The 24,545-nt window shown below is 48.8% G+C and overlaps 1 protein-coding gene across 16 annotated transcripts in view; it reads left to right on the top strand.

Annotated features, from left to right (window-relative positions):
- LOC118156089 (collagen alpha-1(VII) chain-like) overlaps nt 1-24,545 on the top strand; it is a 122,548-nt gene that overhangs the window by 75,917 nt on the left and 22,086 nt on the right. For 12 of the 16 annotated variants that reach the window (XR_004746171.1, XM_035309878.1, XM_035309883.1 and 9 more), the window contains 22 exons: nt 398-517; nt 2,384-2,500; nt 2,762-2,890; nt 7,122-7,202; nt 7,314-7,364; nt 7,982-8,017; nt 8,135-8,179; nt 8,794-8,838; nt 9,193-9,228; nt 9,657-9,692; nt 10,453-10,512; nt 11,069-11,194; nt 11,903-11,974; nt 12,152-12,187; nt 12,486-12,545; nt 14,271-14,315; nt 15,565-15,600; nt 16,651-16,686; nt 19,810-19,866; nt 20,045-20,116; nt 21,500-21,571; nt 22,107-22,142. Coding sequence is in view for 14 of the 16 variants with exons in the window: in XM_035309878.1 (XP_035165769.1) it covers nt 398-517; nt 2,384-2,500; nt 2,762-2,890; nt 7,122-7,202; nt 7,314-7,364; nt 7,982-8,017; nt 8,135-8,179; nt 8,794-8,838; nt 9,193-9,228; nt 9,657-9,692; nt 10,453-10,512; nt 11,069-11,194; nt 11,903-11,974; nt 12,152-12,187; nt 12,486-12,545; nt 14,271-14,315; nt 15,565-15,600; nt 16,651-16,686; nt 19,810-19,866; nt 20,045-20,116; nt 21,500-21,571; nt 22,107-22,142 (1,404 nt within the window). In the remaining 2 variants the exon portion in view is untranslated. Of the gene's footprint in view, nt 1-397; nt 518-2,383; nt 2,501-2,761; nt 2,891-7,121; nt 7,203-7,313; nt 7,365-7,981; nt 8,018-8,134; nt 8,180-8,793; nt 8,839-9,192; nt 9,229-9,656; nt 9,693-10,452; nt 10,513-11,068; nt 11,195-11,902; nt 11,975-12,080; nt 12,188-12,485; nt 12,546-14,270; nt 14,316-15,564; nt 15,601-16,650; nt 16,687-19,809; nt 19,868-20,044; nt 20,117-21,499; nt 21,572-22,106; nt 22,143-24,545 lie in introns of those variants that run through there. The other 4 variants (XM_035309964.1, XM_035309973.1, XM_035309960.1 and 1 more) reach the window with 4 other exon arrangements.

Raw genomic sequence — 24,545 nt, 5'->3', positions numbered from 1 at the left:
AAAGAATCAGTCAGCCCCTGATGTTTGGTGGTGGTGGCTAGAAGCCATCAGCTGAAGCTGTCAGCTTCCTCGTCCCCTGAGAGATGGTGGGGTTGATGGATTGGTGGATGTTTGAGGGGAGCAAAGCAGAAGAAAGCACAAGAAGAGACCACAAGGGTGGCTTCAAAAGTGAGAGGGATCCCAGGGACACAGAACTAATTGGGAAAGAAAGCTTGGAAATGGCAAGCAGGGGCTGGCTACCTGTTCAGTCCACCCTGGTACAGAAAGGCCAGCAGGTGGGACAGAGCATGCCAGGGTGCTGGGGTGGTGGGCAGCAATAAGCCATCAGGACCCAGCTTTTTGCATTTGTGGTTCCTGGGAGCTCAATTTTGACAAGCCAGTGTTTTTGATGTTACAGGATTCGCTTGTGTTTGATACTTCTCGTGATGCCCTGGCCAGCAGCGAGGTGACAGAAGAAGCACAGAGCCTGGCAGCAGAGCCTCCGTTTAGGGTGCTGGTGTCTGAAGGACCCCCTAAGGTGACAACAAGCAGCAGAGCCGATGAAGTGTAGTCAGATAGATCTGTACTCTTGGCCACCCAGTCTGCTGCAGCAATAATAGAGCTCCCACATCTGACGTGTGCCAGATGCCTGTGAGCTCCCAGTCCATGCTCCAGCGATGATCCTCCTGCTGATCCCTCATCCTCCCTTCCTCTCCACCCAAGCACAACCCCTTCTGGTCCTCTGAGTAAAACCGACCACAGGTTTTCGGCTGGTTTCAAGCTATCCCCATGCCTGTTGTCTGTTGAACTCACCCTGAGTCTTCTCCCCACGTGGAGGCTGTAATCTGCGTGTGTCTCCTGCCCTGTCAGGGACGGATCCGATCCAGCTGTCAGGTTGGGCTGAGAATGCCCAGGGAAGATTTCCTGCCATGACTCCACAGCTCTCATTTGCTTGAGTAACCAGGCTAATTGCTAGAGATAATCTAGTCACCTACATCCTCTGCAATTGCAAGTAACAGATTGCGGTTGTGGGAATTACAGATTTTAGTGATAAGACTTAATCTCCATCCTGGACCCGAGTTCCTGTGTGTTACAGCACACCTCCAAGAACAAATTTAGAAGGCTGTATCCAGGCCACCTCTCATAGCTGTTGGATGAGTCCTGGCTCTTAATTTGCCCACACTAGACAGTCCTGATAAGAGAGAGTCCGGGAAACAGTAACAGCAGCTGAGGTGAGGCTTTTTAATCCTCTTTTACGGCAGTCAAGAAGTGACTCACTCTCCGTAAACCCTTGTTGGTCACTGGTAGGAAATGTTGTCTGTATCTGGAGCACAAGAGATGTGGGAGCATTTGGAGGCAGCTCTGATGATTTTATCTTCTGTGGTTGGTTCAGCGATGACCCAGTTGCTCAGGCACTGAGGTCGGGACAGGCTCATCCCCCCTCTGTCCAGGCTTGGGTGAGATGCTTTACTTTTCCAGATCATTGCAACCTGGATGACTGCATTTTAGGGTCTTGAGGGGAACAAAGTGCTCACCAGTAAGCGTGTTTGCACCAGAGGGCTCAAGAGACTGAAAATAGACATGTGCCAGCAAGCCTGGAGCCAGCAATGCTGGGATTTGGGGCATGGAGACTCCAAAGCTGGCTCTGTTGGGTTTATTAGGGACAGCAGATGGAAATTGGTCACACCATGTGTTAGATGGCCTTTGTAAGATAGCGTGTGCTATGTATTCTGTGCTGAAAGAAGCCACAGGACTTTGTGGTGTACTCAGTGATATGCTAGAGGAGACACAGCTTTTCAGATACCAGCATGGACCTATGACAATAACCAAGTTTTGCTCATCTTTGCGGGTCAGGGCACTCCACAAATGTCACTATCTCTGCCACTGTGAATGAGGGTTTGGAGTATGTTTATGTGGCCTGGGCCACTTACCCAGGGCAGGGTGGGAAGGGGCTGATCACCTCCTTGTGAGAGCTTTGTTCTGGGTTCCAGGTCAGAAGAGGAAAAACATTTGCCCCCTTCTCCTTGTCAAAATACTGGGCTCGCTTACATTATTGTGGGAGCACCATTGCTCCCCTAAATCTGGCCAAAAGGGTTGGGGACCATCTCTTCTCACCCAGACCACCCCATTTAGGCTGGCATTCAATGAGAAAGCTGGGAGGAAAGGAGTCAGAGCTCCTAGGCAGTCCTCTGACCCATCAGGGACCCCTGCAGCATGCCCCAGCCCAAAGTCATTGGCATTCCCTGAGTAAGGTGCAAGAGAGGTAATGGCAACTTGGCTCTCCAGCCTTGTCCTGCTGTCTGTGAGCATGTTATTGAATAAACAAGGTGTTGTTGATAAAAGCAGTGTGTTGTGGATGAGGTCTTGACTTGGAAAATGCAGTAACTGCCTTTGTTCTCCCCAGGGTCCATCTGCTGGTGAGTACCAGCCCCTGGGGAACACTGTCGAGTCCCTGGAGAAAACGTCAGAGGAGAAAAGGAAGGGGAGAGACTCGAAAGGGACAAACACTTCACTCAGCAGCGTATGTAAATGCCTGTTCAGTGACTTTTAATTACATTCCTATTTGTGCTGATTTAATAGGCGCAATGGGATTACATTTTGAAGAGCTTGAGTGGACAAACCCTTGCAATTCTGTGCATTCAGCCTCTATTTTGCTGCAGTGAAAAGCTAATTTAGTGAGAGGATAAGGAGTTCTGCATGAATCAGTTTCAGAGGCTGGAAAAGTCTTTGCTTTCCAACTTTCACTCTGGTAATCAGTAAGATTGTGTTGTCACTCATCCAGCATCCCCTGCAGAGCTTGCCTGTGCCCCCCACACACCCCAGAGATGATCTGCAAGGAAACAAAACCATGGAGCTTCTCGAGTCCTTGGAGGAGAGGACGGAAGGACAACAACAGGAGGACACCAGCCATGTATGTATTTCCCAGCAGCACTGGGTGCTAGACCAGTGTGGAGACAAGTGACAGACTGGAAGGGACTGGGATGCTCAACTCACACCCAGTGCTTTGAGTTCCCCAGATCCGCAGAGGAGAAAACTGCTTGGACATGGGACCTGGGCAGGAGGCTGATGGCCATCCTTGTCCTCTGTATATGGGCAGGGAAGTGGGACCTCCCCCCAGAGCCCTTGGCAAATTGTTTTGGTGCTTAATTACCCACCCTGATGGGAAAAAAAGGCCAATTTCAACAAATGTGAATTGCAATTTACCAAGCCTATGTGGGTCAGCTGAGCCAAGGCGCCTGTCCCAGAGGAAACATGGTGTAGGATGACTCACTTTAACTCTTCCGTCAAAGTCTGCAGGACATTTGCCTCTTAAAAAGCTCAGGAGATGATTTGCTACACCTCAGCTGAGTGGCAGTAGCACAGAAAGAGGTTCCTTCCATAGCCAGGAGGTGCAGCAGCCTTCCAAGTGCATGTGCACGTGCCCTCTAAGTCACACCACAGCATTTGCAGCAAAGCCAGAGGGCGCATCCAGGCTGGCAGCAGCAGTTGTCACTGCTCAGAGGATGGGCATTATCTTGGGGGGTTGCTGCAGTGTGGTTGTCTGTGCCATAACATCCCAATTCACTCTTTATTTCTGCCCTCCTGGGCATGTATTTTCTTCTGGGAGCCCTTCCGTGCTCAGTGACTTGTACCAAACCCAGCACCCTTCTGTTTTCACAGCATTTTAACCCTGAAAGCACAGTCCAGCTTGGCAGGGAGACCCTTCCCCAACACCAAGCACTGAGTGGCACCAGCCCCAGTGATGGAGAGGGGGCAAACGCACTCACCCAGTGCTGCTTTAACGCTTTTCCATCTGATGTGTTGCGGTGTGATGGAAGGAAGGCTATTTCTGAAAACATTTGGAGGTAGGATGCCCACAACCTGAGTGGAAAAATCCCTTGGATGTTTGCTTTCAGCTGCAAGCACAGCTTCTGCTAGGAGCAGCATTAGCAAGGATATTTCTAGGAACAGCGATGGGGGAGGTAGCTCAAAGCAGGGAGACCCTGTCAAGAGGAAATCTCGCTCTGATTCGAGCAGCCTGCTGGAAACTTGCCTCTGCTCCATCGCTTCAGCTGTCTCCTGCCTGGCTTTGCAAATTGCCACGGCGCTGACTCACGAAGCTGGAGCAACTGCTGTGGCAGCAGCCACGAGAGGGCTCCCGGCACAAGCACACGCACACGAGCGCTCACACACGCGTGTCTGTGTGCAAGCTGCAGCCCTGCAGGCTGTGGTCTGTGCAATGAGCATCCCTCAGCTGCTATCACAGGGCAGGGATTTAGGAGCTCGCGGAGCCTGTTTCTAGCCCACATCCCACATTTTGTATTGCTTCTCTTCCTGGATGTGCTGTTTCCCTTTGCTGGCCATGGTTAAGCTGGAGAGAGATTTGGAAATGCAGAGGATGGACACCAAACCCCTCACTTCTCATTCGATTGGGTGTAGGTAGGAGCTTTCTGATGCCCTGCTCTCACAAGCAGGTAGAGCTCAGTCCCTAGGGACCCGCACCCTGGAACTGGGGCATCCCAAATCTGTACTTCCATTCAAAGCTGTGGACTTCAGCTCTGCTCCTCGTGTTTTCAGGCATGCCCCCTGCACGGAGTGATTTAATAAATCAGATCCATCACAGGCCCAGCATTTTCCTCCTTGTTGAAAAGGGAGTGACCCCTGTTTGTCTGGTTTCAGGGAACTCATGCATCCATGTGCCCAAACGTCATGGCCATGGTGCTGGGAAGGAAGAGGGGTTTGAAGCAGAAAAGAAAGTCTTACTGTCCTCAGCAATCAGGGACATAATCAACTTTTTAATCCCTGCATCCCAAGGATAAAAGCAGATTTTGCATCCCACTTGAGATGCCACTTCCATTTTTTTTAAGCCACTGGGAGGTGAGGAGCAGAGCCACAAAACTGCAGGCTCATTCATCACCAGGGACCTAAGATCAGATGGGTTTTTAGCCAAAAGTTCACACTTTGGGTTTATAGGGATGATCTCCTGCCCCATTTTATCCCCTTCATACTCCAGAGGAGGAAGAAGCATGAGTGGAAGGCAGGGAGCCAGGAGCAGCCCCTCTCCCCCCAGCACAGATCCCTGCACGCATCGCAGGGTGATGCAAAGAGAGCGAAATGGAGCCGCTTGTTTCCCCGTCAGCAGCAGCTGTAATCACGAATTTTACCTGTTAAAAGGTTCATGGGGCCCTGGAGAAAAGCAGTCTGTAATAGCCCAAGAGCTTCATCTCGGAGGTGCAATTTCTGGCTGGCAGGAGTTAATGGGGGAAGCAAATTAACTGGCATAAAGAGGCAGGATGAGCCCTGGTACACGTGCCCGTGCCAGAAGCAGTGCCCAGTTGCTCTTTCCATGGATGAGCCACTTCTTTAGCACTATGGGACTGGTCTGGTCAATTCCTGCCCCCTCCATCTCCCAGCCTCCCTGCAGTTCAACTTACTCATTTTCAGGGTTAATTCAGATAAATGCCCTGGTTGTCTCCATATGGATAAACCCAAAGTCACTTTTTTTTTTTTTACCTGATATCTTCATTCTTTGCTGTTGTTGTCTTTCCTGTTCCTCTTTCTTTGCAGGATAATTTCTTCCTCCCCTTTTTATTTCCATTTTCTCTTTCCTGTCCTAATTGTACCTGTTCTTTTCCTCCTCTTTTTCTCCCTTGTCTCTTTTTATTTCTTTTTTTTTTTTTACACTGCCACCTGCCATCAGCAAATCACTGCTTTAGAAAGCAGCAGCCTCTCCACTTTTCAGTGAGGTGCCTTATTGCTGGCATCTCAGAGCTGGAAACTGTTAAAATTGCGGAGGAATAGCAGAATGGAGGAGAGTTATTACCCCCAGCAATTTCCCACCACCCCTGGAAATGGCAGCTTTATGAGATCGCATGCACACGGGTCGCCATCCAAACTTCGGCGAGGTCTTGGCAACCCACGGGCTTGCCTCGCCTTTTCCTTGTGACGCTCTTCGCACGTCTGCAGAATGAACGTGGACCCGTGCGAAACAGCAGCAGCATTTTACACGTGCTCTGCATGCAGATCAGCCGCGACCCAGTGCAGGATGGACAAAAGCCACCCAAGACGGGCACTCGTGAGCAATCTGTGCCAGCACATCATCGACGGGTCTTTAATTTCTCCTCCTTGCATCTCACGATGTTTCAGCAAAGGATTTCAATTTTAATTGGTCCAAAATATTTTTTCCTTACGTATTTCGGTGAGTCAGAAACTTCCTGGGTTTATTAGCCAGTTAGTGAATGCTACTTGAATACAAAAAAAAACAAGGCTATCAGCCCTGCAAACCTGCCAACATAACATCCAGGGCTGGACTAACCAATATTTCTTACCAGTTCTTTGTCTAGGATTTAGTTTTCCTTAACTTTAGCCATCTAGAAGTCTCAAAATACACTTCTAGATTAAATTGTGAGATCAATCTAGGTCTTTGAGTCTGAAAATAATAATAATGTGGAAATAGTGCTAAGTATCTGCACCCTATGCCAATTTTTTTCTCCCCTTCGCATGCTCCTGGCAGGGCTCAGGGCTGAGGTTTGGGTGCAAGGAGGTGCCCAGCCTTCGTTTGTTATCACGGAATCACAGAATTGCAGGGGTTGGAAGGGACCTCGAAAGATCACCGGGTCCAACCCCGATGACAAAGCAGGTTATGAATCACTCCATTCCTTTTTGCCTTCGTATCAAAATATTTGCCAAAGCTGATCTGCGGTGCCTCCATCGTGTGGCTCGGGGAATAATTGCTGCACACTGAGATATCCAGCAGCTAGCAATATTATAATTTTTACAACAGCAAGCAGATAATTTGTTGTTGCTAACATGGAAAATTACAAGCAGTTTATGATTCGGGCCAGTAACTATTTGTACAAGCTTTACTGTGTGTGTCTCAAATATGTACCGGCCAAAACCATGAGCATTGCAAACATCAGCAAGAGGCAGATGACCGAGGAGAGTGATCAGGCATCAACAGTTGGATTATCACAGTCAGATATATCGGGCACAATAAATGCACAGCAGATGTGTTACCCAGGCATGGGTGCTGCAGGGAAGCATTTAGAGCTCGGAGTTGCAAGATTTTAGGTATTCCTCTGAAATAGCGGTATGTTGATTGCACGGTCCTGAATAAATAATAGCATTGGGTGCTCAGCAGGGTGACGTTTCCTTTCCTGCAGGAAAAGACGAATTTGGATGGTGGTTCTGCGCTCCCAAGGCACATGAGGGCCAGGAGATCAGCCCAGCAGGACAGACACGTGGTAAAGACCCTATTTCATCGTGGTGGCTTTGGGTTGGCCATTGCGTACAAGCAGAGTCATCGGTGTGATCCCCAAGGGAGCGGTGACCTTTCCTTGTTGGCTCTGTCACAGGTGCATCCCCCCGGTGCCCCAGGAGCTCCGAAATTCCCATCTGGATCTGTGGTGAGTGAGACAACCTGATAGAAGGTTGTCTTCAAGCACGTGGATGCAAGGGAAACCCTACTTGCCCCTTCTCACCGTACAAAATCATGATGAATCATGATGAATCTGGGTGGGGGGTGAAAGTTTGGTGATAAATATTAATAAATAAAGCAAGAAACAGCTGCAGGTGAGGCTGTCTTGCTTGGCAGAGCAGAGTGTTCTTGTATTTGGCAAGGGAAACGTGATGCTCACAACACAGAAGTGGCGAAAATCAAACTTAATCAATGAGGGAACATAATTACCTGGTTCGTGGAGAAAGCAGCATGAGACAGGGGCATTTTGTGCCCTGAGAGAATAGAAGATACTGGTATGCGTGTGAAAATGTGAAAATACTTGAGTGTGTTTACAAACACACACATCTCTGACATACCTGCACAATTACATCTCCAAATTTAACATCATAAGCCAGAAATGGAAAGTGCAAAGAGTTGGTTTTACAAAATTTAAGAGAGCAAGACCTATCTCCAGGAATCAAGGGTGAAAAATTCTGACTCCTCAAGACTCCTTTTCCATGGCTCAAGGGGCAAAATATTTCTCCACCTCCTCTCACATTTTTCTCTTTTCTTCCTCAATTCAAGGCGTACCCAGGCCCTCAGCACCCGAGGAGAATTCAGGTAGAGCATGAAGCCCCAGGGCTCCTCTCACCCCAGCTGCGTACGGTGAGGACGCGGCCGGTCCTTTCCCCTGCAGAATCCCAACTCCGTGTTGTACTTGCATTCATTTTCTTACAGAAGGAAGAAACGGGCGGGCCAGATCCAACCTTGTGTTGCCAAAAGGTCAGTGCTTTTGGTTCACCTTTTGATGCAGATACCCAATGGTGTTGGGGTGAGGTGGGATGGTAACCCAAGGGCATCTTCCAGGGCAGTCTCATTTAGAGACTGAGAAATCATGGGTGAAAATTGGCCAGGCTCATGGGTTCAAGAGGTAGTAATCAACGGTTTTGGCCACTGGCGAAGAGCAGAGAACCCATGCTAGAACCTTCCACAGCTGTTTTGGATATTTTTAGTGTTTTGTGCCTCCCCAGTAGTTTTCTTCTTTGTGAACTTATCTGATCTACCTCAAATTCATGTCATTTTTTTAACATCTGTAGTATCCTGGGACAGGGAGATCCTAAGCTACCACTCATCTCTGGCCCCAGTTCCACAATTTGTCATCTCTCTGTGCATTTTCACAGTGCAGGATAGGAGGGATGGGGTCAGGGACAGCCCCAATCTGGTTAGGATCTGGTTGGGATACCTCTGGTCCACCAGCAAGCAGTGGAGAGGAGGTGGCCCTCCACTGCATTTTGCCAAAAGGTGATGCAGAAACGAGGGCAACACTAACATGGCCCAAAGAGGGAAGGAGAAATTCCTCATGCTTGCAATTGAAGGGGCTGTCTGTTGTTTTCCAGGGGGAAATGGGAGCTCCAGGAGCCCGTGGAGACAAAGGAGAAAAGGTAGCAATAGTGCTTTTGTGGCCTGAGTCTCTGAGACTTGGAGAAGGAAGCTGGGGACACGCTGGTGGAGAGGGCATCCAGGGTCCGTGGGAGGCTGTGCTGATGTAAACTGGGATTGCTGCAATCCCACCTTTATCCCTCAATCTGGCTCTATGCTTCTGCTCCTCCCCTCCCAGCAATGCTAACACACGTCTGCCATGCCTCAAGGGGAAGGCAGAAAATGCAGGGGGGTTCCTGATGTTTGTTCTGCTGGATCAGTGAACTGAACCGGGTGACAGACAAGTGAAAGCCAGCCCTGGCACAAAGACAGGGATGGAAGAAGGGATGGAAGATGGATGGTTTTTTGTCTTACAGGGACAGCCCGGGGAGATGGGGGAGCCTGGAGAAAAGGTGAGCTGAGGAGTCGGGATCAACAGCTGGAGCAGGACAGTGGTACCAGCTAAGTGGCCCAAATCCAGCACTGGGGATTGACACGGGGAAGCCAAAACCTTGTCCTCTGTTCAGACCCATCACCTGCTGGGTCAGCTCCGTACCCCAACTCCTTCAGTACGCCAATTCCTTCCATACCCCAATTCCTTCAGTACCGAACTCCTTCAGAAGACTCCAGAGTCTTCTGACCCCATCTCCTTTGTTTTGACCCTGTGTTGGGGCATTTGGCTCTGCCCTGGCCACATGGACATTCCCCACCTCCTCTGGAGACATCAGAGGCATCTGTTGTGGGCACAACTGGAAACCTTTGCTCTCGCTCAGGGTAGCACTGAGGTTGTACTTCTCTCCTCCTTTCCCACAACCTTGGTAACTCTCTCTTCATTTCTCAGGGCACCAAAGGAGACAGAGGGGAAAATGGTCAAAAGGTAAAGAACAGCATTGGTACCACAGTCAGGGGTGCCTCTTCTGACACCAGGAGACCTTGTGTCCTCCATGACTGCTCTCCATCCTGACATCTTGCCTCCCATCTCAAGGAGAGGTGTCCAGGTGGCCTCCTGAGATGTGGGCTCAGCGTGACTGGGATGGGTCACCCACTGGGGGACACAGCATCTATCTGTTGGCTTGGCAGGGAGTCCTGGTGGCACACACTTTATAACAGACTAATGCCAGAAGGTACAAGTCTCACCGGGAGTCTTCTGACATCATCTCCAGTTATATTCCCGCAACTCAACTCTCTCTTTTCTAAAGCACCAAAGGTTGAGGCTTGGAGGCACCTCTGGGTCCACCTTGATCTCATCCCTGCTCCAGCAGGGCCACCCCAAGCTGGTGTTCAGGTGGCTTTTGAAGCTCTCCAAGGAGGGAACACCACAACCTCTGGGTACCCGTGCCAGGGCTCCGGCACCCACCCGGCACACAAGTGCTTCTGGTGGGCAGAGGGAACCTCCTGGGCTCCAGGTTGTGCTGTTTGAGCTCTTTAAAAGTTCTCAGCAACTTTATCTCTCCAGATAAGACTTCCCATCATCTAGAGATGTGATGGTCATTTAGAGTCCTTTAGACACCATTAGCATAGGATCAGTCCTGAGGGACTTCAGCTGGGTATCCAGGGAGCAGCACGGAGCAAGCTCTTGATGGGCCCACAGTGGAAGGAGTGGCCTTGGTTTTTTCTTGACCTTCTTCTCTTCACAGGGAGAACCAGGAATTGGATTCAGAGGTCCTGTTGGTCAGGCTGGTCCCCCAGGATTTAAGGTCAACCTTTCTTCTCCTCTAGATAGGATCTCATTTGTTTTTCTATGGGTTTTATTCTCTGGAGTCCTTGCTGATCTTTCCACTGCTGGGTGGGAAGCACAGAGGTGGCTGGGATGGCAAAGATAAAGCACTGAAGCCAGTCCCAACTTGGAAAGGCAGGAACACCAGCACTAGGGTTTGGGACAGAGGGAGAGTTTTGTGTCCTCCAAGGGACCAGTTCAGGACAGGTGAGCTCCAGAGGATAAATACGGCTGTGAAAAAATCCAGGGGATTGTGGTCTCAGTAGAGGGATGTTTCTGCAGTCCCTTGGGACACTGCAGGCATGAAGGGTTTGAGTTCACTGCACAGCTCTGTGGGTGTGAAGGTGAGGGTTCCCCAGTCTAGCAAGCCCTTCTCCAGCCCTAGGACTTCTCTGATGGGCATGAGCTGGAAGGGGTGCCCCCTTTTCTACATACCAGTCATGGGAATTCAAGGAAACACCCCAGGCTTTCTTCAGAAGATTTGAGCGGCCATCAATCCCAGCTAAGATCTAAATCCCTTGTGATTCACTCAACAGGGTGAGCCAGGGGCCCCAGGACCTCCAGGAGCTCAGGGCATCCAGGGCATTCGAGGCAACGCTGGCACTCCTGGGTCACAGGGGGACAGAGGGGCTCCAGGCCTGCCCGGGACACCAGGACAGAAGGCAGGTGGTGTGTGGTGAGGGGATTGGGCTTGTGGTGTTGGACACAAGGTGAGAACGAGCATGGTCCTCCTGAGACTGTCTACACCAGGTGTCTACTGCAGGTCAGACCCCACCTATGCAGGTCTCCTGAGCCTACGCATAGCCCATGAAGGGAAACAGAGACAAAGCCTGGTTGCAAAAGGAGTGGTAACAGCATTGATTAGACGAATTGGTGTGGCTGGGGAAAAAAAATAAACAGGCAGGGTTTGGTCCAGGAGGATGTCCTTCAAGTTTAAAACAAAAGAAACGGAGCCACAAACAAGGTGGGGACCCATTGTTCTCCACTGAAACCTAATGATGTGCCCTGATGAGGTGACTCGGAAGAAAAGGGGTGGTTATGGGGCAGAGGATGTTAGCAAGGGGGTTAGGGGTCATTAGGACCCCTGAGGACAGAGGAAGCAATGATCCAGTCTCACTGCAGGGACAAGGAGGCTCAGTGGGAGGTGGGATGGGGGACAGCAGCGTGTCTAAACTCGGGATCTTGGATGTAGCTGAAGTCCCCTCTCCTCAACAACAAAGAGACTCACATTGGGAGCACCCCAATGACTATCCCTCCTGCTTGCTGTGGTGCACGGAGCTTTAGGGACACTGGTTTCTGCTTTTAGGATGGCTGCAGGAAAGCAGAGCTTTTCCCTTAGGGTGTTCTCCTTAAAGGATTTTATTTTCAAGGGTGAACGTGGGAAGAGAGGCCGGAATGGATTTGCTGGACCTGCAGGACCATCAGGATCCCCAGGAAAGGAGGTGACTTTTATACATCACCCCTTTGTCTTCTGAGCAACGCAGGGTTGGCTGGGGAGGGGGGGCTGAGGCTCTGGTACCTGGGCTGGGTGCGCTTTCACCCTTTTAGTGGGACAGGAGAGCATCAAGGACATGCAAAAATGAAGTCTTCCCTCCTTCTTTGTTTTCCTCATCCTGCAGGGGATTCCTGGGACACCCGGACCCAAAGGCAACAAGGTGAGTGCCAACCTCCCAGGCAGGTCACAAGTAGCTGAGATCCTGGGGTGGCAATGGGACATCCACTGCCCTCCCCTGGCTCCTTATCGCTGAGCCCATCCAAGTGCTTCATCCCTCTTTCACCCTCACACCCTTCTTCCCCATGTTTGCTGGAGCATCCTCCAGAGAGAGCAGCAGAAAGTCAATGGAAGTATCTCCCAGCTCTTTCTGTGGCTTTTAGATCAGAGTCAAGCTAATCAGCAATCATCCCATGTGGTGGCCTTGCTCCAAGCAAGACCTTCTTGGTTTTGTTCCGCAGGGAGAAGTTGGGGTTGGAGATGCTGGCCCAAGAGGTCCTCGTGGGTTGCCTGGCCCTCAGGTAGGTCCTTCCAAACATGCTCCTTGCTTGGCTTGTTATAAGCTACCCTCTTTTGGAGGCAACATTATGTCATCACCTCCTGCTCACTCATCACAGAAGATGCCAGGAGAGCCCTCTTTAATTAAATAATGGTTGCAATTAGCGTCCCCTCTGCAATTAGATGCCCTCAAGCACTGCATGTTGCACTGGCCAGCTGCGTGCCTGTGCCCTCACTGGCTGGATAGGAGCTTCAAAGGCAGCATCTACACCTCTACATCTGCATGTCTCCATAACAGCAGCTCAGTGAGGAACCTTCTCATTTTGCATGCTTTGGGGATGCTACCTGCAAGTTCGTTCCTTCAGAAACATCCAGCTTTTTTACCCTCGTTTCCCTCTTCCAGTTGCCCTGGCAGCGGGAAAAGAGCCCCTGTCATCCTTGGGACAGCAATGCTCACTTTTCCTCATTTTGCTGAGAAGTTTTGGTCCCCTTCTGGCAAAGACCCCAGGGAGACCCTCTAGAGTTGTAATCAGAGGCCATGTTTCAATTTGCTGCGTCTGTGGCTGTTCCGCGAATAAACTGATTTTATGCTGCAATCCATTTAGACAAACTTCCCATCTGCTAGCAGAACGGTTCAATGAGGCCCCTGAGACAAAACACTTAATGAGAATGTCAACAGCTGTGAAAGGTCTGGGGTAAGCCTTGCTCAAGCTTTATTATCTGAAGGAAATGATGAAATAATGTTTCTGCTCTTCTGACTCCAGCATATATCTGGAGTGAATCACAGAATCTCAAATTACATTGGCTACATAGGAGAGAGCAGAATTTGGCCTCCCAGGATGGTGCCTAAGTCTAGGCATCTTAAAGGCAGGTAAATCTTGGGGGATCTACCTAAGGGAGGTCACAAAAGCACTTCACAGACCCAACAGCACACCTATTCCTGGTAGTAAGGTTTAAAAAGAAATCAATGGCATGCTTGAAGAGAGGCTCAGAAGAAGTTCTACAGCACTTGAAAACTACAGCCAGGTGTGAAGATAAGTCTCATGTTGGTCTGCAAAGGCAAGAGTTACTGCTGAGCAGCTGGCTGGTGGTATCTTCCTTCTGAAAGTCAGTGGTGTGGGTTCCAGGTGAATTCCTTTGTTGGGGTGAGGCCTACTGAAATCGAGCTCAGCAATGAGTTATGAACGTGCATAGAAACTACTGAGCCCTCTAATTGAGGGTGAGAAATCTCTTGGGACCCCAGGAATATCTCTGCCCATTGCTGCCCATGCCTTTTTCATGTGTAAATGCAGCTCAGGGAGGGTCACCCAACCTTAGGTTGTATCTTCTGAGCCAATCCTACCAGGGCCTTCCTATAGCATCAGAGAAGAGGCACCTTTTTTTGGAGTGATATCATGCTATATCAGGTCCAGATCATCCTACAAATGTATTTCACTTGGGAGCTGAGGAGAAGCTGAAAACTGAAGCTGACTAAAGTATTATTCTCTAAACACTGAACACACTGTCCACCTGCAGTGACACATGGACAGTCTCAAGCCCTCCAGGCCCTTTGACCCAGAACCATAGGAGCATTAAGGCACCTATTCCACGAGGCCATACAAGTGGACAAGGCAGGATGACTCCCTGGAGGATCTAGGCTTCTGAACATTCAATTCCTTTTGTCCCCTGTGGGATGGTTTGCAGAGTTAGGACTGTACATGTTGCATTCGTCTGCTGGTGGCCATCACTACCCCTCTTCTTCCTCACAGGGTGGCGAGGGCGCTGTGGGAGTCCGTGGCCCTGTTGGCATGATGGTGAGTGTTAATATAGTGTGCAGGACTGATTAACGTGGATAACAGTGGGCTCAGGGCTGGAAAAAATCCCCACAGATAACAAAAAAAAGTGTAAATGGTTTGATGGTTTCAGTGGGAAATAGAGACTTGGGGAACCTGAACTCCAGGGTTGTGTTGGGATGCATGAGCGTAAATCCCGCAGGCAGCTGTGAGACACAAGCTGTCGTGCCAAGCGTAATCACTTTAGGCTCTTGTCCATTTGGCTGACTCATCTACAAGCTTCTGAAGCCCTCCTAAAATATCACCACCTCTCTCTTCTTCTTCGTCAGGTCTGCTTGCCTGCATGAGTTTCAGGGCCTTGTTCTGTTTTAAATTCCCTTTCTGCTGATAGGGGTGAGTCAGGAGAGATGCAGATCACAACTGCTATTCCGACAAACAACTTTTATTTATTAAGCTGTTGTCTCTAATGGAATGAAGCTCTTGTTATGAGCAGAATAGGCCTTTATGAAGCTCCTCAGAAGGCCAAGGGTGACTGCAGCACTTGGTTGCATGCTGGGTCTCATCCCTGAAGGGCTGTTCTTGGACAGGGTGTCCCTTAACCATGAGGGCTTGCAGAAGGATGTAGCCCAGTGGTCAGAGCAGCAGCACAGGGCACAAGCTGGCAAAAAGCAGGTTTTGTGCTTTTGGGAAATGTCTGTACTCCATCTCTTCCCAGTCCATCCTGTCCCTGCCCACCCCTGTGATGAGCTGTCTGCTCTGCAGAGGAAGATGCCACCTCTGTGTGTATTTGTTGGAGGTCATGGATCTCACAAAGGGGTTATACCTGGGGTGAACCCTGAGGAGAAGCCCTCTGGCAGCAACCTTACACTCTCTGAGAGGTTGGGGCTTCATCTTGTTAATGTTAAGCATACAGAAACCTCAGTATGAGGCTTGCAAATTGGGGCAGGTTGGCCAATCTGGTTTAATTTATACATCTCCCGGGATATCCTGAGTTGTAGCCCTGATCCTGTGCTGGGCAGAAACCTATGGCTAAATTTTTTCTTTCCACCAATGTGATTCAACTGTGCTGTTTCTCACTTCTCCTCAAATTGCTCTCAGGGGGAAGGAAAGGAGAGCTTGGGCTCCTGCACCCACCCCACCACCAGCATATCCACGCTGGAGCCTCTCCTTGGAGGCAGCCCTGCCTTCAAGTGGAGGCTGCTCTTTTACTCTTTCTTAACACCTTCCCCTGCTGGTATTTCTCTTCACATGTTGTTTTATGTTCTTGCAGGGTCTAAAAGGCCTCCCGGGCATGAAAGGCGAAAGAGTAAGCAACAGTCACCTTACTTATGCAGTACCTGAGGAGGAAGGTGTTGTGGGGAGTCTTTATCAGGGCAAACTTGGGAGGGAGGAAAGACACTTTGGTCAGTGTGCACACGTGTGAAGTGACATCTGCAGCCCGCTGTAAGGGCTGGGCTGAGATGAGGCATAGGTGCATGCTGTCTTTCTGCAGTCCTGTTTTTTTTGGTTGTTTGGTTGTTTTTTTTGGAGTGGGGTGGAAGGAAATTGCGAAGTTTGGACAGCAAGGGACTCCTAGCATACTCCATTTGATCCCCAGGTGTGCAGGGCTGGGCTGGGGGCAGCTTTCCTGCAGCACAGGCAGGATAAAGTCCACCTGCCAGGCAATGCACACCCTTCCATTTGCATCTCTGAGCAGGAATCCCTTGGTCTTCTTCTGCCACTTCCCACTTGCAAGCCCTGAAAAGCTGAAAAATTCAGTGCTGAGAAGAGCAAATCTTCTGTCTCCACCTGGCCCTTGTAGTAGCCTCCCTCTTCTGCTGTCACCACACCATTCCTGAGCAATGAAGAGGGGTATGAGATGCATTGAAGTCCTGCCCTTCAGCTTCATATCCCAGCTCCTAGATAAAACCCTTGAGGAACAGTTGGTATTTCACACACATTCAGTACAACATGCAAGTTTTGAGGTGGAAATCTGGGAAATCCTACGTAATGTAGGACGTCTCCCTACCCTAGATATAGCATGGTCACATTTCTGGAGGCGTTATGTCCTGCTGGGAGGTGAGAATCCAGGGACAGCTCCACATCGTGGATGTGCTGAGCATGGAGTCAGCCAAACCACTCCAGTCCTGGATCTTTCTCTTTTTTTTGTCAGTGCAATAAATGCTGGTGGTGCGCAATCTCTTGCGGTAAGCTAATTATTTGGCATAGTGCCCAGAGGAACTGGCTCCCAGCTGTGATAGATGTCAGTGTCTTGACGTGCAAATTGGTGGTCTGAGCAGCAAAAGATGAGTGAGTCAAAAGGGAATCACTCACTGTCTTTTTTTTTCTTTTTCTTTTTTTTTTTTCTGGTTTTCAGGGTGATCGGGGACTTCTGGGACCCAAGGGAGAAAGAGTAAGAACATTCCAGCTTGTGGCTGTCTGGGGCAGATGGGATAAAAGGCTGCTAGGATTTTGTAGTTACCTGTGAGCAGATGGACGTTTATTTTAGTGAGTCAGTGATCAGACAAGGTAGAGACGTAAATGATAAGAAATACTGACATGTGTTTTCAGAAATTTGGAGGTCTTAGTGATTTTACAGGATTTGTATTGTTACATATGGGGGAGCATAGCCCAGCCTGTACAGGGTGCTGAGCAAGGATCCCAGCTGATGATCCCAGCAAAGGCTTCACATCGAAGGGGACTTTAAATCCTGCCTTCAGTCCTCAGTGGGAACTGAGTAGTAAGTGCCACACGCCTGGATTAAGATCCCTTTGCCAAGGAAATCTGCAGAATTTGAGCCCACCAGTGTCTCAGAGGTGGACCATGTGGGGAACTGCTCCCTGGTGTGACCTTTTAAAATTTTAATTTAAAAAATAAAAATAAAAAATCAGAGCTTAAACAGGACCTGCATACATCTCTGGTACAAGCACCGCACAAAGCAGTGCCAGCTGCAAAAGCAGATCACGCTGCTCAGGTCCTCGTGTGCTCTTCTCTGAGCCCCTGCTCTGAAGTTTGGCCACCCGCAGGGGAAGAAGCTTTTTCTTCTGACTGATGGGTGTAACAACTGGTCCCTTCACTGTGCACCTCCAAGAAGACTTGGGGTGCATCCTCTCTGCATTTTACACCCATGCAATGGAAGACAACACTTAGATGTCCCCCTTCTTCGTGGGGTTCTCCAGTGGGTTCAATCCACTTTGTTGGTGTCTTCCTTGCCCTGTACGCAGTGCTCCAGGTGGGGCTTGCACCATAGTTTTAATAGGATCAAAAACAGCAAAAAAAAAGTCACTTCAGCAACTCTTTTCTGCGGCACAAAAATGCTTCCCGTGCTCTAACCGAGGAAGAAAATTTCCACTGATTTTGGTGAACCAGTTCGCCCCAAAGCATACTGCAATCTTAAGAAGCCTGAGTTGGCTCATAGCAGGTAATGCGAAAATAACACCCAGAGTGGTTCTGGAAAGTGCACAGAAAATGCTGAACTTCTGCCCAGTGTTTTGTTAACTTCCTTCCTGGATGAAATGGCTTGTTAGAAAATGAGTTTTAGAAAACCTACATGATGATTCTGCCTTTGAGTCATGCAGTATTAAATGATTATGGCCGATTTGTCTCTGAGGAAGCTACTTTCAAAAGGGACTCGCTCCAGAGACAAATCAATTCTTAATCTGCTTCGTGAGGAGGCCCCAAAACACCTCCCAAGATGAAGGAATGTGTAATCTGTTTTCCAAAGAATACCTTAATAAAATATAAGGAGGAGTGTGAGATAAAACTGGAAGGGAGAGAGAGTTGATTTGGGTTTGTTCTACATGATTGCAGCTCAATTTTCTTTCTAACTCTCTCTTCATCAATACGGAAGTATCTGTGTGCATCTCAGGGCCAGTACCATATATTGGATTAAACTACAGAATGCTTATGTTCCCTTTTGTCCGCAAAACTGATCAAGCCCATCTGCATTATAGATACCAAGGAGAAAGAAAACAGGAGGGTATATTAAGATAGAACTGGATCAGGGTCCCACGGTGATGGTGATGGTTGTATAAAGATTGTAAAAGACTGCAAAAGATTATCAATTCTGGGGGAATGTTAATTCATGCATGTTTGTTAAGACTCTAGCAGCAATGCACAGACTGCCTGAACAGGGATATTTGCAACACTGAAGAGGGCTGGTGTAAATGGAGGGAGGCCTTTTCAAGAGGGCTACAATTGCCACAAAGGACTAGGAAGGGGAATTACCAGCCCGTAAGGGGTTAATTTATCTTTCAGGGGAAAAAAAATGAATAAATCAGTTCTGTATGCTGCTTACAGCAATAGTGAAATATTAACAGGCTGCACTGAACATCCAAATCAGAAGTATAAGTCTTCCAAAGGCGAAAAGTGCTCCTTTCTGCCTCCGTCCTGTCCACAGTAAAAGGGAATCACCCTCCCTACCGGGTCTGTCCTGTCTCCAGTGCCAAAACCCACACTTGCTACACCTCCAAGCGTCCTTCTTGCTGCTGCACGCTGGAAGCAGGTGCACGTCGGCAGGTCGCAGTGCCCCAGTTTGAAGAATCGATGTTGCTGAGGGCATGGAGGTTATCCCATTACCCTGAAACCAGCCTTTAGCTGGGTTAGGATGAAACAGAAGTATTACCTTGTGACACGCAGCCGACACAGCTACGGAAGGCTCTGAAAGACTTGGGTAAAGAAAACTTGTCCTAATCCCAAAGACCAAAATGAAAAAGCTTCTTAGGTAGCCTGACGTGCTCATGCTTGTCTGTATACCCAGGGGCTCAGGTTGTGCCCAAAGGGAACCTTTCCAGCCAGGCCTAGGTGTTCCCTGAAGCTATTCGGAAGGTGACTTCAACCTTCCTCCATCCAAACAACTGCTGATGAATATACTTGGCACAGACATGTCCATGGGGTTACTGAAGCCCTGTACATACCAGGGCGGAACCTGGGGTGGCTGACCCTCAAAAACTACCTCAGAGGGGTGCCCTAAGTCCCACTCACCTTTCTGAGCTCCATCTCTGCCCATAAAGCAAGTTGTCATGACCCCTTCACCATCCCACCTATGACCAGGTCCTGCACCTGGGAGGAGGTGCAAACCTTGCCATCCTGAGTGACAAGCAGGGATGAAGGAACCAAGCCACCACGTCGGGTGTGAATTTGTCCCATCACTGATGGCCTCAGATCAGGAATTGAATCTCAGGGTCCCACATTCCCATGCACAGCTCCACTTCCAGTCTTGATATCCAGACAAGTGGGCCCCAACATTTTCTGGAGAAAGAGGCCACTGGCAAAATTCAGGACTTCTCTGCATGTTCATCACCCATCTTTTAGTTAAGAACAGATTAAAATTATTTAATGTTGTTCTGTGGAGCATCCATACGTTCCCCAGTTGGATCCATATGGACCACAGTTTGGGAAATGCTCACCTTTCTTGCAGATGTGTGTTACCCTTTTCTTGTTGTGTCCATCATAGCAAGCGTGGTTCCTTCGAATGGGAGCTGTGAATTCAGGAATCACGGGACATCTACATCTCTTCTATGTCTCCTTTCTCTAGGGTGACCCCATGACTGGTTTTGGACCCCAGGGCTATAAAGGCAGTAAAGGAGATCCCGTAAGTTTGACTCTCACTGTCTTTTTACGCTATCCCTTCCCCAGCGTTGGTGACATCCACATAGGAAACAGCCTGGGATAACCACTGCAAACCAACACTTTGGTCCAGAGCCAGTGGCTGAGGGCTACATCCTTCCAGGAGAAAAGCACAACCCGCTAATTTCTGTCTTATCTTTCAGGGTGAACAGGGCCTGCCAGGTTTCGACGGAGACAAAGGCGAGAAGGGAGAGGATGGACCTGTAGGAGAAAAGGTAGGAGCCTCCCAATGTGACAGAGATGTACAGCAAAAGGGGACTTGTTGCATGAGGAAGGGGCTATATGCAGACACTGTCTCTTCATCCTCCCTTCCCACATTCCTGCTGGGAAACATGGTCCAAGGACATACTCACCCAGCTCTTTCCATAGATGGGGCAAGGATGCTGCTGGGCTGGGGCTTGGGGTTGTGATTCTCATCCCATCTGCCAGGTGTCGAGCCTTGTGGTTGTAGGACCATATGAAGCTGGTGTTTGCAGCGTAAGACCACTTTGGGAGAAGTGTTCATTCAGTTGCTGCAGCACTGAAGGGCCCCATATCTCCTTCTCCCTCCAAGAGCTGGCTGTGCTCCTTCAAACCCTGCAGCTCCTGGGGCAGTTTTAAGGCTCAGCTGGCTCCTCTGTTCCTGTCCAGAGCTGCTCCTCAGGCAGAGCTGTCCCCCAGGGGGTGGCAGAGCCAGCCGCCTGCCCCTCTGGCTGTCTTTGCTCTTTGAGAGCCCCCCGTGGTGGTCTCAGGTCTCAACCCATCACTCTGCTGGGAGGAATTGCACAACTTTCCCACCCTTGGACTGAGTCACGGATTAAATCTCCATGTACTAATCATCCTTATTTTCATATTATGTTAATGGGTTTGTCTCCAGATGCCTGACCCAGGACAGGGACTCAGCTGAATAAATATAAGTATCTACAACACCAACATCCCTGTCTGATCTCCTGTCGCTTCCCATGGGGATCTGTATAACTCCACAGGGTGGATTCAGGATGGAAATCACCTGAACCAGTGTGGGCATCTCCTTCATGAAAGGGCAGACCACATCCTGCCACTGATTAAGTCCCCAGTGACAGGAAAAGAAACCCACGGAGATGCTCCCATGGGTGGTACCAGTATTTTTGTCAGATGAAATCCCCTGCACAATATCTGTCAGACTGCTCTCATGTAAACATCTCCTAAAGAAACAGCACTTTTGGGCTGAATATCTGAGATACTTTGGAGCCCCAGGGTCGTATCTCCACCACTGGTAATTCCATCAAGGTCTTGTTCTTCCATGTTTGCAAGGGGACAGCCTATTTAGAGGCTTCAAGACCTTTTTCTGCTTGTGTTCCTTCAGTCCCCATCACTGGGCACCAACTCTCTTCCAGGACAGTGCTCTGAGCTTTCTGCTGAGCTGTCCTGCAGCTGATGGCTTTCTTCCCTAGCACCGGATGCCGTAAAGACATTTGAGGTCCCTGGGGTTCCCTGGGGGCCTGGGGTCTGCTATAGAAATGGTGCTTTTGATGATTCTCTTTGCTGTCTCCATGGGTTCTTCTGCTCTCTCTGAGGGTGGGTCGCTTCAAGAGCACAGGGTACTTAGGCTGTATTTGACAGGGATTTTAAAATTGTAGGGACTCAAAGGTGAAGCTGGCTCCAAGGGAGTCATGGGGCTTTTTGGAACAAGAGGACCGGTAGGACAGAAGGTGAGTACAGTGAGCGCCTACATTAAGGCATCCTCTGTAAGACCTGAGGTGTAAAATCATGCATGAACTGATGTATAAAATTCTTTCACAGGTTCCTCGCAATAGCATTCTGTGTTCCCTCTTCAAAATTACTGCTTGAAATGTGACAGGGCTACCAGAGTGCAGAAGTAGCTGTGCTCTGCCGGGAGAGCCCTAAAAATTCCTCCCATTTTATAAAGCAGCATCTTTCCTGGCATCTGTCCTGGGTTATGACAGTCAATACTGATTTTGCTGGAATGTCAGTATTTACGTGCCAGGTATGAATACCTGCCTAAACTCCAGTTATAGTCAAAATGGAGATGTAGGGCTCCCTTCAGCTGCCCACCTGAGATGTTTAAGGGATCTTACATTCCTGCTGCTGCTGCAGAGGGTCCCTGACCCCCCAAAGGTCCTCCTGTCTCCTCTTCCACAGCTGTAGGTATATCCTACAGCAATCCCCATTCCCACAGTGAGTGCATCTCTTTCTCACAGTCACTCATCACCGCTTTCCTTGCAGGGGGAGCCGGGAGCACGAGGCCTGCCGGGCTCTGCCGTGAGTTGGAGCATGTTCCTCTGCCTTTGGGATGCTTGAGCATGGAGTGGGGCTGGCACCACTCCTCCTTGCCCCATGGCCACACATGTGGGTCACGGGGAAGTTAAGGAGATGGTGGCTCAGTGCTGCTCCACAAAGCCCATCTTCAAAGAGGCTTTGCTGAAAAAAAAGCCATGGGCCGGGGGGGGAGGCAACACCAAGGGTAAGTTTTAATAGCTAGTTGCATTTTTTGCATCAGAAGACATATGAAATGTACATTTAATTATCATTTGTAATGCCTTTAGCACTTCAGGGAGCATTGCCAGACACAAACAGGCAATGTTTCATGTTCAGGTAGTGTAAGAATTGTGACCACAGGTTGTGTATCACATGAGAAATGTATATATCCTTAAAGAACTGGGCTACAAGTGGCTATACCCAGTGCTTAGTGGGTACTGCTGCTGGCAAGAGGGAAAACAGTTATGCTGGAGGACCTGGATAGTACATCCTATTTCCTGGCAAGCTGAAATTAGGGGGAAAAATAATGATGATAATAAAGTAATTTTGGTTTGCTGCAATGTTTTATAGAAGTGTTTATATGCTTCACAACTTTGCCATTTCACCTGGAGGAAACCCCAAGTGAAAAAAAAAAAAAAAAAAAAAAAAAAAGTCACACTTTCTTTTCATTGGGGAAAAGTAGGAATGGGATAGTAGGAAACACCAAAAGGCAACTGGTCATGGAAATATGAGCATGTTTTGTTGTCTCAATGCAATAAGAAATATCAGCATTTTCTTAACCTGTTCCACCATTATGTCTCCTTGTGCATGAGCAGGTGGTTCTCAGCAACTGCCCGTTGCTGTAAAGGCTCCACGGCTGCTCAGCGCTGCCTGATGATTACTGGTCATGGGTGTGTGGGTATTTGAGAGTCCATAATCCAAACTGGTAATTGCTCACCGAGGAAAAGGCCCTCACTCAAATAAGAATTTCAGCTCCTGCTTTGGTAGTGCAAGGGGGAGAACAAAGATGGGTTTTGAGCAGCAAAGGAAGCTCAGCTAGACTCCAGCAAGAACTGGCCGTCCTGACCAGCAGCCATCCAGTGGTGGAGGTGTGCTGTTTTCTACTGGTACCCACAGGGTTTGGAACATAATGTAATTAACTGCCAGAAATTGGTATCTTGTCAATCAGTATTTGAGGAAAGCTACGTAATCCTTCTTTGGAAAATATCTGAGGATTTTGCTGGTACAGGGAATGCTATCCATGCTGTGCTTGGGGCTAGACTGAGATAACAAAGCTTGGTTTTCGTTTTTCATTAAATTTCTAAAATTGCAACTCTCACATCAAAGCTGGGGCCTTGACAGAGGAGCCTTGATATACAACAGCCTGGATGAAATTCATCTGACCTCCGGTTAGATGTCTGCCATGTTCACTTTCCACATCTGAGCAGGCTGGACTCAGAGTGTTTTATAGACTGCTTTAGGGTACTCTTACAGTGTGATTCACATCATCTATTTCAGACACCCGTGATGGGACATGACATCCTGACGTGACTTGTTCTCCACAAAACCGGGTTGATGGTGTCTCACTTTATCTTCACAATGCTCACAGATACTTTGATTGTTTGCTCCTGAGTTACTCTGGAGTGGGAGGCTAGGCTGCCTCATCTATCATTCCTCAAGTCCTCTTTTCCCTTTTTCTTGAAGACAGACTCTACTTGGTCCAGTCTGCCTGTACCCACTCATTCCTATGCAAAACCTCCAAGGTAGTGCCTAGCAGTTCTCATTTTCCTTCAGCCCCTGCTCCCCCCAGTTCCATCTGTCCTTTCTACAAATTGTCACCAACTCATTCCAAAAGCTTGCTTTCTGTCCTGCTGAATTCCCTCCCAGTTGATATCTGGGGAGACAAAAGTTCCAGCGCCGCCACAAATCACTCTGAATAATTTAACCAGCTTGTAAAAAGTCTCATCCATTTACTCTTTTGATTTGATCTGTAGGAGTTCTCAACCAAGTGACAGCATTTTTGTCTTCTCCCTGTAATCATTGCCTGGAGAATTTCAATGGACCTAGATGAGTTTACAACTGGACCTCAAGGCAAATGAGTGCATTCTTGATATTCAAGACACCTCCTTCTTTTTCCTCTTTTCTAAAAGCACTGTGCTCTTTTACATTGATATTCTTGCCCTGCTTCATCTTTTAATATTAATACTCCAGTCTGTGTTACATTTATTAAGTTGTAGTCTTGATTATGTATTAAGACTTCAAGCTCCTCTTCTTTATGAACCAGAAGTAATTCATGCATTAAAATACTAGCAGATTAACCCATTATTCTCCCTAAAGCTCTGTTATGAATATCCCTTGCCATTGCTCCCTATCTTGGGTTTCCAGGATCTGCAGTTATGGGTGTTCCTGGGTCTTCTCCATCATGGT

This window comes from Oxyura jamaicensis, chromosome 1 (genome assembly GCF_011077185.1).
Source record: "Oxyura jamaicensis isolate SHBP4307 breed ruddy duck chromosome 1, BPBGC_Ojam_1.0, whole genome shotgun sequence".
NCBI lineage: Eukaryota > Metazoa > Chordata > Aves > Anseriformes > Anatidae > Oxyura > Oxyura jamaicensis.
The sequence above is the reverse complement of the archived record's forward strand: the minus strand, read 5'-3'. Positions and strand labels throughout refer to the sequence as shown.